Raw genomic sequence first — 12,706 nt, 5'->3', positions numbered from 1 at the left:
CAGCACTGAGATCAAGTAGTACCAGCACTAATAATTTCCCTGTATCTGTATTTAAGCCAGGGGTGGGGAACGTTGATCCTGGAGTGCCATTGTCCTGCAGAGTTTAGCTCCAACCTTAAACACACCAGAAGCTAATAAAGGTCTTCAGGATTACTAAAGTTACAGGCAGGTGAGTATTTTTTTCAGGGCTGGAGCTAAACTCTGCAGGACAATGGCCCTCCAGGATCAACGTTCCCCACCCCTGATTTAAGCAAATATCATTTATTATCTTTATGAGCGCTGTCTCTGTGCTGTGATGCGGTCGGAAACCAGATTGAAATTTGTCAAAGTATCCATTCAAGCTTAAGAACTTGTTCAGCTGATTGAAAACAACTTTTTCAATGATCTTGCCTAGGAAAGGAAGATTTGAGATTGGTCTGTCATTGCTCAATATGGTGTTATCCAGATTGCTCTTTTTCAGGAGGGGCTTAACAACTGCAGTTTTCAGGGATTTTGGAAAAGTCCCAGAGAGAAGTGAGGCGTTTACCACTTGTGTCAAGGGCGCAGGTTGATGTTTTAAGGTGCTGTAATAATAATAATAGTAATAATAAGTTTTATTTATATAGCGCTTTTCCAGGGCTCAAGGACGCTTTACAATGTACATTTAACAAGGAAGAGATAATACAAGTAGAGTAGACAATGATGACAAACAATAGTTAGAAGATACAGTAAAGGAACATTATACGGACAGGGCAGCATACAGAAGGATCGAACAATCAAGCACAAGAAAATACAAAACAGAAATTAAGAGACATAACATAACATTCAGAGTATTATTAGTTAAATAATCAATAAATCAATCCATCAATTCAGAGACATAACATTCAGAAAACAAGTGAGTGTTGAGTAATGATGATCTGTACTGTTTCTTCCAAAATTTTGTGATCTGATCTGTTTAACCCCAACGCAGCTCAAGGATGTGCTGATCGCCTTTCTGATATTATTGATTTTCTCAGAGAAGAAGGAAGCAAACTCACAGCATTTGCTGTCTGAGAGCATTTCACTGGGAATCTGACTTGGGGGGTTTGTTAGTCTCTCTACAGTAGCAAAAAGAGTGCGGGTGTTGTTTAAGTTGCTGTTTATAATATTTGGAAAGAGGGTCTGTCTAGCTTTGTTTAGGTCCACACTGAAAGCATGAAGGTTATCTTTATAGTTTTTATATTGGATTTCAAATTTTGTCTTACGCCACATACGCTCAGCTTTTCTGCATTGTCTTTTCATATTTTGCGCTGCTGTTGAGTTTCTCCAAGGCACTTTTTGTCTGTCACTCTTCTTCCTGACTTTCACAGGAGCAATGTCATCAATAACATTCTTTACTTTTGAGTTAAAAGAATCAAGGAGAAAATCAAGAGTCTGCAGATATGCTTGGTGTTAAAGATATAGCCTTCATAAACAGTGCACTGGTATTCTCATTTAAGCATCGCTTTTTGACAGATATTGATCTAGCTTCAACAGTAGGAAAGATCAAAGAAAAATACAGACATGATCAGATAGTGCTACATCCTTAATGACAATGGATGAAATGTTTAGACCCTTACTGATAAGTAAATCTAGAGTGTGTCCACGATTGTGTGAGGGTCCATTTACATGCTGAGTCAGATCAAACGTATTCAAAACAGTTATGATTTATTTTGCCATATTGATTTCTGCATTATCTATGTGGATGTTAAAGTCCCCAGTAATAGCAAAACAGTCAAACTCTGAGGAAATTGCTGATAACAGTTCAGTAAAGTGCTCAACAAAGGCTGGAGACTTTTGGAGGCCTGTAAATAACTATAAGTAGAATGCGAGGAGCAACTTTTAACACAATACCCAGATATTCAAAAGACAAGTAATCACCAAATGACACTTGCTTGCATTTAAGTTAACACTAAATATTTTTTTTTTTTTTAGTTTTTACAACTCCGCTAAAGTTTAGAGTTCAGGGAACTTGAAAAAATAGATTCAACCATAATCAAATATTTGAATGTCAAACATACACCCTCTAGTGGTGATTTATTACCAAAATGTGACGTCATCGCTGAACGTGTACTCAGGCGCTTTCCCTCCACACAGATACTTATCCGGGTTTACAGTGTAATTAATTATAACTAGTTATAATTAATTATAAATATTTGGATCAGTTAATAGAATTAACTTAATGTAATTAATATTACAATCAATTAACCTGTTTGTCCTGTGAACACTTGGTTAATTGTTTATTAATTCTAAGAAATGTTCATTTCAAATGGTCATGGGAAATAACAATCTTACTGTACAGTACTACTCAGAGCCTGTAGTCAGAATCTGCATGATTAGGGACTCCAGTATATGAGCATGAAACATGGACAACTTTACATGTGACATGAACAAGACTTTATTAACTAGACTAAACACTTAACTACTCTAACATTCACACACATACATGCATACAGTTTACCAAGAGAAAGAGAGAGCTAAAGCAGAATACAGGAAGCAAGAAGTTACAGCATTGTTTGAAATTCAGCAGATCAACAGCCTTGAGCAAACCATCAGTTTAGTTCTAACACACCCTTCTTTAAAAGGGGTAAGGATACTTAATGAATCAAATAATGAGACTAAGTTTGATACTTGCATGTCTCGCCCATTTGAATTAAACTGTCCTGATGTAATTTGTGGAGGCTCCCATTGATCTTTGATGAGAGAGAACCAGTTGGAGTCAGATGATCTTTGGTGAATGAAAAGACAAGGCTGCAGCCTGGCACAAGACATTTTATAGTTCAGCATCATCTTCACATCAGCGTTTATCAGTAAAGGAACCGCTGTGATCTTGTGATCAGTGATTTGTAAAGTGTGAAGATGCCACACCCTCTGGAGGTGACTGAGCCAATAAGGAGTTGTTCCTTTGGAGGGAACTTTTACGACTCTTTGTCCTTTAGCAGGATATTAGCATACGACATTGGCTTGGGTGTTTGAGAGAAGAACCTTCTAGATTATTGTAATACTAATGTGTCACAGAGTTACTAACATGTAATGTAAATTAACAAATCGAGAACGAAGATTGGAGTTCATAGATACCAAACATGCGACCCATGTGATCTTAGTTAACCATGGTAGACAATTCTGAAACATTAATCCAAAATTAATACATAGAAAAGTAATAATACTCTCTAAATTCCTTTGGGTCATAAACCTTATCATTCTTCCATGTGTCCTGTAACCAAAGGCTTGGTGTTAGCTGCATTTGTTACAGTTTTTATTAAATAATGTGTGTGTGTCTGATTGGCCCAGATGCTACAGGGAAAGTATTGTGTATTGTTATGTTTCTTTTTGTTGCAATAGTTTTTTGTTGTTGTTGTTGTTGTATATTTTGACATAAAATCCTATAAAAAATGTTAAAATGGTTTTATAATACTTTATGGTTGAGGATAATAAATCATTTTAGAATGATGATTTCTGATTTAAGCGTGGATGCTAGCTGATTGTGAAGCTCCTCTGAATATGAAGCTGATGTTTAACAAACTGTGAAACTCGGGATTTGGTGAGTTTATCTGTATTTTATTTACTTTGGAAGATATGTTTCTATGCATATCATTATGCACGCTGTAAAGATTGTTTGCATATCTTCTGAATGTTAATATGATTTATTTTAAAATGTTGAGTGATTTTGGATTTGGTTTTCTTTTTATTTGAACATTTCAGTTGTGATAAGAAGTTCCAGTTTGGTTGAATTGTGGTTATATGACATTGTACCTTGTTTAAGGGTTTATTTGGTTTGTTTAAAATGGTACAGGAAGTTCAAGCACTAAAAGCAAAATAGAATAAGAATCCTAAACTCAAAAAATAAAAAGACAGTGAAGCTTAAGAGCTGTCCAAAATACAACTAAATCAAATAAATGTCTTACTAAAATCTATGTACACAGAGATGAAGTAGATAACTTAGATTAAATTGTTTGACGAAAAAAAGGGAAATCAAATCTTAAAAGAATAAGAGAAGAAAACCAAAGACAACACAGAGAATTCATATTTTGTGTATCATTTTATTGTTTTATTGTTGTTGTTGTTTCCAATTCTGTTTCATGTTATTTATGTGACTGCTCAATTACAATATATTTTTTTTTTGAGTATTTTCCTTGTATGACTTTGTGATTCATTTACTGCCAGTGTTAATTCTGTTCTCCATTAACTTTGAAACTTGTCCATTGCTCCAACCTACGGTTGAGGGCACTTGTTACAGTTTCAGTTCAGCTCAGATTGAAGCTGTTTTATATGTTCAGCTCACTTTAGCACAGCTGGATACACTAAAGTGAATCAGGATTAAGATCCATCATTTCTCTCAAGGGTCAGTCCATCACAAGTAGTCCACTTATTGTAAAGTTGATTGCTTGAAAGATCATGTGCTTTAAAGATAAGGAGCTACAACTATCCTGAACTGAGAAATTGATGTTTGTGTAAATGTTCAATGTTCATGTTTGTGGTTCACCAGGATTAGTGAGAGCAGAACTGGTTTCTTCCAAGGATTTTTTTTCTCCATTTCTGTCACCTGATAGAGTTTGTTTCTTGTCACTGTTGCCTTTGGCTTGATTAGTTGGGGTTTAATATTCAGTAATAAAATTGATTTGACTGCACTGACACTTTCAGATTAGAGCAAAACTTGAACTGAATCGAGCTGAATGATGACTCTATTGTTGTCTGCTTTATCGTTGAATCAGTTTTGTTTCATAATTGATGAACTTTATACAGTTATTGAACTGAACTGAATTAACACTGAACTGAATTGATCAGAACAGCTATTTTATTGTCTTCTGAGTTGCTTTACAGTAGAATCTAAATTTGTCTGATTTGATTTTCACTTTCAATATGTCTTTGAAACAATCTGTATTGTATAAAACACTATAGAAATAAAAGTGAAAAAAAAAAAACAATAACACAAAGATATGGTTAAACCAAGTATATATATATTAAAAAAATAATGTTTGGTTTGCAATGCCAATGCATAAAGGTAAAGCTAAAAAAACTGGTCAAGTAACTTCCACTAGACCACTTGAGATTTATTGTCTGATCATTGTGGTTTTTCACTGAATCACACACATCCTCTCTGTGAATGCAAGTATAACTGCCCTAAAACGACCGGTTACTTTGTGCTCAGATTCCTTTGTGTCACTCGCTCCCTCCTCACTGGTCACTGTCTTCCCCAGGAGTTGCAGATTTCTATCAGAAAAAGATTGCTCAGCTTCTCGTCGTGACTCCTCAACTAAACGCAAGTATATTTTCTTCCATTCGGTTTTAGTGAGCCGTTTGTGCTCCTGTTTGTACTGCTTCATTTTCTCATATAACTTCTGCTTCTGAATCTCCTGAATGTGTTTCTCTGTACCCTCAAACATATCACTTGTAAAGTGTGTCCCTCTGTTCTCTTCTATCATCGTCTCTATTTTACTGATCAGATCTTTGAACTGTGGGAAACTGGCAGACTCATTGTCCAGACAGAAGAATCGGTTTCCACAACTGTCAACAAGTTTTTTGAGATCTGGTTCACCTTCCTCTAGATACTGCTCAATGGTTTTATTTTGTTTCTCCAACTGATCTTTGTAAGTGAAGAGGATCATGGTGTATTTTAGTATCTGTTCTCCAAACACTTCTTTGAGATGTTGCACTGTGTTTTTCTCCTCCTCAGTGAATCGACCCACTCTAATGATGATAATAAAAACATGTGGTCCAGGAGAAGCATATGTTACACATTTCACTATTTCAGATTTAATTTCCTCTTCACTGAGTTCAGGATCATAAAGTCCAGGTGTGTCAATCACTGAGATCTCTTTACCCATCCTCTCTGTAGTTTCTAATTGACACTGTTTCGTTTGAGACTTCGAACTGGCTGAAGATTTGAACACATTTTTTCCGATGATGGTGTTTCCAGTGGCACTTTTCCCAGATCCAGTTTTTCCCAGCAGAACCAGCCTGATCTGGTCTATCTTCTCAGGAATCATATGAAGCTCATCTGGATCTTGAGCTGGAGACTTTCCTGAAACTATAGATCAAATCAAATCAGTAATAAAACACACTCCAAAAATTCTTCCCATATGAATATTGCAATAAACTAGTGACGTACACTTAGTGAACAAATCACTTTATATCTTTACTCTAAAGTCATTAGATTATATCTAGATATATTAGGGCTGCAACAACTATTCGATAGAATTGATAATAATAGATAATGAAAATCATTGAAACGATTCTCATTATCGATTAATCGGGTCTGCCCACCGTGCATGGAAAACTTCTGCCAGTCGCGTCAAATTACAGCACTGAATAACCCATTTTTATGGACAAAATGCATTTAAAAATAGTGGAGGAAACAGAGTGAACTGCTGCACTAAAGGTACGTGATCCAAGCTGCCCAAAACATGAAAATTCTTTATTTTAAGCTTCAAGCTAATGCATTAGCATAATGGCTTGCCCTGTCAGGCGCTTTGACAGATGTATGTGCGTCCCCAGTGCAAAACATTAATTCTACAGTTATATCCTTATCTGTAAATGTTATTAATTCATGCAAGCATTTCAATTTTGCATAAATGTTCGTCCTGACAGTCTGTGACTTTACTGAATGAGCACCAGCGCGTGCACCTGCGCCAGACAGACGGAACGCGGGAGAGAGGGAGACAATTAATATTCAGCGCAAAAATATTCATTTTGCTGAAATATCTGTTGTTTAAAGTTAAATTGTATATTTAAAAGTCAACATGTCATTCAAGTATTTTATGAGAGTAGTACCTGTAAAGGGATAACAACACGTAATTGAATATAAATGTAAGACGTTTCTTATAGCCTATTTACAGGATAAAGAAATTACAGTAAGAGGTGATTGTGTCTAGAATGAATGTGTGTGTTCCTGCAGAACATTTATCTTATTTATCCTGTTGGTTAACACTGAGTCTGTTTTTGTTTTTCTTTATTATCTTTATTACTATCTTAATTTTTAATGTAGATATTTAAACTATATTCTATGGAAGCCCGTTTCCGCCACTAAATAAAAAAAATAAAAACAGTAATTGCGACTTTTTATCTCAGAATTCTGACTTTTTATCTCGCAATTGCGAGTTTATCTCTCACAATTCTGACTTTTTTTTCTCACAATTCTGACTTTTTTTCTCACAACTGCAAGTTATAAAGTCACAACTCTGATATAAACTTGCAAATGCGTGATATAGTCAGAATTGCGAGATATAAACTCACAATTGCGTGATATGAAGTCACAATTCTGAGATATAAACTCGCAAAAAAAAAAAAGTCAGAATTGTGATTTTTATATCACGCAATTGCGAGTTTAAATCTCAGAATTCAGACTTTTTTCTCACAATTGCGAGTTATAAAATCAGAATTGTAAGAAAAAAAGTCAGAATTCTGAGATAAAAAGTCGCAATTACTGTTTTTATTTTTTTTATTTAGTGGCCGAAACGGGCTTCCAAAATGTTCACTATATACAGTGCTTAACAAATTTTTTAGACCTCTGCCACCCAATGTAAGGTTTGTGCCACAGCTACCCTAAACTGTCAGTATTGGTGATTACTAAAATCATGTTTCATGTTTCTGTAATGGTTAATCCACTAGCATGTGTAAGCTCTTTAGTCACAGCAGTATTTCTAATGCTACAATATAATTATTGCTATCCATAAATTTTAGATTTTACTGTTTTACAAGAAAGGCATAAAAAAAGTAAAGCTCTTTTTTAGTTGTTTTTTTTTCAGATGCCCAATTACAGTCAAAAACAACAGAGAATGTTATTAATGACTATTTAGTTGATTCAGTTTGTTATTTGCCTAATAAATGGCAATAACATTTTTAGTTTTAAACAAGTTTTTGATAGATTTCTAAAATGTTTGTGTTCTATCTTTATTATGACAGGTAGTCTAATAAATTAAGCACTGTATGCATTCAATTGGCTCATTTGTTTGAAGTACATTGGGCAGGATGTGCAATAGTGTTTTTTGTCAATAAGATATAAAAAATAAAATTAGGATTTTTATCCAATTAATCGAATAAATAAATAAATAAATAATCGGCCAACTAATCGATTATCAAAATAATCATTAGTTGGAGCCCTAAGATTTGGACTTGTTTGTTCAGCACATCCCACAGATGCTCGATTGGATTGAGATCTGGGGAATTTGGAGGTCAAGTCAACACCTCAAACTCATTGTTGTGCTCCTCAAACCATTCCTGAACCATTTTGGCTTTGTGGCAGAGCGCATTATCCTTCTGAAAGAGGACACAGCCTCCAGGGAATACCGTTTCCAAGAATCAAGGTCAGCATGGGCACCCTGACTGGTCTGCAGCTATGCAGCCCCATACACAACAAACTGAGATGCACTGTGTATTCTGACACCTTTCTATCAGAACCAGCATTAACTTCTTGAGCAATTTCAGCTACAGTAGCTCGTCTGTTGGATCGGACCACACGGGCCAGCCTTCATCATTGGGCCTTGGCCACCCATGACCCTGTCACCGGTTCACCACTGTTCCTTCCTTGGACCACTTTTGATAGATACTGACCACTGCAGACCGGGAACACCCCACAAGAGCTGCAGTTTTGGAGATGCTCTGACCCAGTCGTCTAGCCGTCACAATTTGGCCTTTGTCAAACTCGCTCAAATTCTTACGCTTGCCCATTTTTCCTGCTTCTAACACATCAACTTTGAGGACAAAATGTTCACTTGCTGCCTAATATATCCACCCACTAACAGGTGCCGTGATGAAGAGATAATCAGTGTTATTCACTTCACCTGTCAGTGCTCATAATGTTATGATTGATATATATATATACGCACACACACACACACACACACACACACACACACACACACACACACACACACACACACACACACACACACACACACACACACTAGAACTTACAATTGACTGGAAAACCTCTTTTGCTGTCACGCCTTTTCATTTGTTTCATGGTAAGTTTCCCTCTGTTCTTCATGATCATCCGTTCAATCTTCTTCAGTAGTTCTTGTACCTGACTGTCTGATTTACTCTTGTTATTGAAACAGTGAAACTTTCCTTCACATTTAGTCACCAGTCCCTGGAGATCTGCATGATCTTTGCTTTGTAGATATTCCTCAATTGTCAATGGCTCATCCATTTCCTCCAGTTCATCTCCACGTGTGAAAAGGACCATCATGTACTTCTGAACTTCAGGACCAAATAAACTTTTAATGTTATCCAGAATCTCTTCCTCATTTTTCACAGGCTCTTCTAGAGGAACGGTGAGCAGAACTGCACTGAGACCTGCTGAACATCGTTCGACCAGCTGATCTTTCATCATCTCCAGCTGCTCTTCAGACAGATCTGGATCCCGTGGATCTGGAGAAATAATCACATGCACCTGCTTCTCTCCAATCTGTGTTTTGCCCTCACAAACTTCAGACTCATGCTTCTTTATTTTAAACCTCTTGTCCCCCACTATAGTGTTTCCAGATGAGCTTGCCCCAGAACCAAATCTGCCCATCAGAAGAATCCGGATCTCTGGATCATCTGGACTGGAGCAGATCTCTGACATCTCTGAATGAAAAACATGGAATAAGATCAGAATCAGGTCAGGGCAAGTTATCATTCTTCTCACTGCAGGAAAATGATACAGCCAGTGAAATACAAACACTAAACTTTATGGAGTCTTGCAATAACCAGTAACCTTTGGACCATCTTTTGCTATTGCCAAATTTATTAGTTTTTCTTAAATTATTTTTATGGTTTAGTTCAAACCTTAAATTTTGATAGAAATATCAAATTTCTATCAAAATAATCTATTTACATTTGTATAAAGTAAATAGATTATTTAGACCATGTCATATTTAATCAATACATTTTCCTTTCATAAAAGACAAATTGTTAATGTTTTAACAATTTGTGTATGATTTTGTTGATGTTTTTAGTTTATAAATTATGAATAAAGACAACTTTAAAGGCCTCTAAAATATGAATCATATTTTCAGTTAGGTATACAATTGAAAAAAAAAAAAAAAGAACGTAAAATGAAAAACAAAAAAACACAACAATTTCTGTAGTCAGTAAAGCTGTGTCCTGCACACCAACAGTCTGTAAATACCAATTAACAAAATATTGTTTATTCTCATTTTTAGGGGGAGTGTTATTTGCTTTTACACAAAATAGGTTTAAATCGAAAGCATGGTTTTCAATTAGACTTATAAAAATGAATACGTTTTTTCACTCTCTTTTCAGAGTACAATGATTAAATTTCTACCACAGAAATTAGTTAATTAAACTCTACTTCAGGAAAACATTAAAAAAAATGGGTTTGGTAACAACAAACACAGTCTTTGAGTCGTGTGGAGAGATTTCTTACCTGCAGGTGCAAAGGTTGAACTTTAGTCGGAGGTCGAAGATCGAACTTTAGTGAATGCAACTCCAGACAGATCACACAAATAAAGTTTCTTAGAAAACAAAAAGAGCACAAAACGTTAATAAAGCACACTCTTTGAATGAAACATGCCGAGGATTTGGTCAAAAGAAAAACAGAGAGAGCAGCAGCAGCGTTTATATTTACTGTCAGGTAAATGCTCCTCCTGCAGTCAGTTACCTGTTCTTTCTGTTACCTGTGAGAGGAGGAGTCTGACACTCAATAAACATGATCAGACACTGACCGATGACCCGCATGAGCTAATGATTACCTTACACTGATGCTGTACAGACTAATTTCAATAACAGTCACATGAACAGATTGAATTTCCCAGTGTTAACACCGTACGGCGTTCAAATGGGAGCCACCAACAAGGTGTAAGAAGTAACACTGAAGCAGTGTTAGAATTAATTAGATACTTGAGTGATTAATTGAGTGATGATTGTTTGATTGTTGAAAACACCTGATGATAACAAGCAGGAAAGAGAAACACCAGGGGCCCGTTTCAGAAAGGATGTTAAGTGAAAACTCTGAGTATGTTAACCCTGAAATGAGGGAAACTCTGGGTTTTCTGCTGCAGAAATGGAGATATATCAAACCCGAGTAAGCAGGGTAAGTCAAGCCCGTTTCTGAAAGGGAGGTAACCCAAACCTGAACCTAACGTGGTCAGGAGCAGGTTTTCTTTGGTAAACCCAGAGTTTCTTTCAGTCTCTTCCCTCTTTTTAAAACGCAAACGATGTTTAAATACTTTATTCATTCATTCACGCTGCAAAAATGCTTTTCTTACTGAGTATTTTTGTCTTATTTCAAGTACAAATATCTAAAAATTCTTAAAGTCATCATGAAATCAAAATTGACCGTATTTACTTTGTTAGACATATATTGCTAGTCTTGTGGTGAACAATTAATCCGTACAAGTTAATACACAGAAAAAAAGTTGTTTGTCGTGGTAATCTTTAATCAAAATCTGAAAATGGCGTTCCTTCTCTGATGACGTCAGTTTGACAGCTTGGGTTGAAAACGCTTAAACCACTCCCCTCCAACCGTTAGTCTGATATGAGCGAGAGATGGAGAGGAGGAGCGCTAAAGTAAAACCCTGCTCTCTATTCAATATTCCCTTAACTTGGAAATACGTCACAACACTGGAGAAAAGTCGCCAACTTCCATTTCTAGGGGACTTTAAATCTAGATGCAATAATATAAGATATTTAGTCTTGTTTCCTGGGGTGAATCTAAATTAAGTGCATTTTACTTAAGTAAAATTATCTGCCAGTGTGGTAATAAAAATGATCAAAAAATGAAGTGTGTGATTCACTAACATCAGTGGTGTAGGCAGTCGCGCGTAAGGTGTGTAGAATTACCTTGTGACGCGATTGACACAGGTTTGAATCCGCCTTTTGATGAGCTCACTCTTCTCCCTTTTCCCATCACATATCACATCAGAAAGATGTTTTCAATAAAAATGAAGAAAATGTTCTAAAAGTGGAAGTAAAGTGCCTAACAAGAGTTTAATAATGATAAAAGTAGACCTATTTATAATTTTAATAAATAATTTACACTGTTTTTATTGCATTCTGTTAATTTACAACAATACTGAGGTGCAAATAGTATGTATCTGCCAGTATAAAGTATAAATAGCATCTAATTACTATTATTGCAAAGAACTGCTACTTTCACATGGTAAATTGAATATATCACTATTTTCAATTGTGTAAATAGCATCTAGAAGAAAAGTAGAAGAAAGTATGCTATTTCTTACCCGATTGGCAGATAATTTGCAAAATAAGAAAAATTCACTTAAATTTTTATTATTTTTTAGGCTTTTTTTTTTCTTTTTGTGGATACCATGAAAATTAATAGTAGTTCAATAACTTACCGTTCTGCCAGTTTTCACCTCTGATATTATAACAGTGATAAGAATTAAACTTGTATTGACTCTGAAGTATGCGGACATCTTTTTGTCAGGTGCTGTTGCCATGGTGAATCGTAATATCGGAGCTCCATTGATCATGGCTTTTCATAGTCGTGGTGCACGTGCTTAACTCAGAGTTAACATAGTTGATTGAACTAACTGAATTCAGCTGTTCTGAAACAGAAAACTATATCAAGCATTCATGCACAAACTGAGTACTGGCAAGAACTTTCCACTAAATTATGGCACGTTGCATGTTTTCAGCATAAATGAACCTGAGAAATGTAGATCTTCTTTTAAGTGAATTTTACATAAAAGATTGCAATTTTAAATGACCCCATATATAAATATCATTACTAATTTAGTACAATTTT

The 12,706-nt window shown here is 35.6% G+C and overlaps 1 protein-coding gene across 1 annotated transcript; it reads right to left on the bottom strand.

Annotated features, from left to right (window-relative positions):
- Positions 1-226: 226 nt before the first annotated feature.
- Positions 227-10,596, bottom strand: LOC127509920 (GTPase IMAP family member 8-like). The gene is made up of 3 exons (XM_051889278.1): positions 10,367-10,596; positions 8,911-9,564; positions 227-6,025 (listed from the first exon to the last, which is right to left on the bottom strand). The coding sequence occupies exons 2-3, from the start codon at positions 9,560-9,562 to the stop codon at positions 5,073-5,075; spliced, it is 1,605 nt and encodes a 534-aa protein (XP_051745238.1). The 5' UTR covers positions 9,563-9,564; positions 10,367-10,596; the 3' UTR covers positions 227-5,072.
- Positions 10,597-12,706: the final 2,110 nt, after the last annotated feature.

This window comes from Ctenopharyngodon idella, chromosome 3 (assembly GCF_019924925.1).
Source record: "Ctenopharyngodon idella isolate HZGC_01 chromosome 3, HZGC01, whole genome shotgun sequence".
NCBI lineage: Eukaryota > Metazoa > Chordata > Actinopteri > Cypriniformes > Xenocyprididae > Ctenopharyngodon > Ctenopharyngodon idella.
This window is presented reverse-complemented; position numbering and strand designations above follow the sequence as displayed.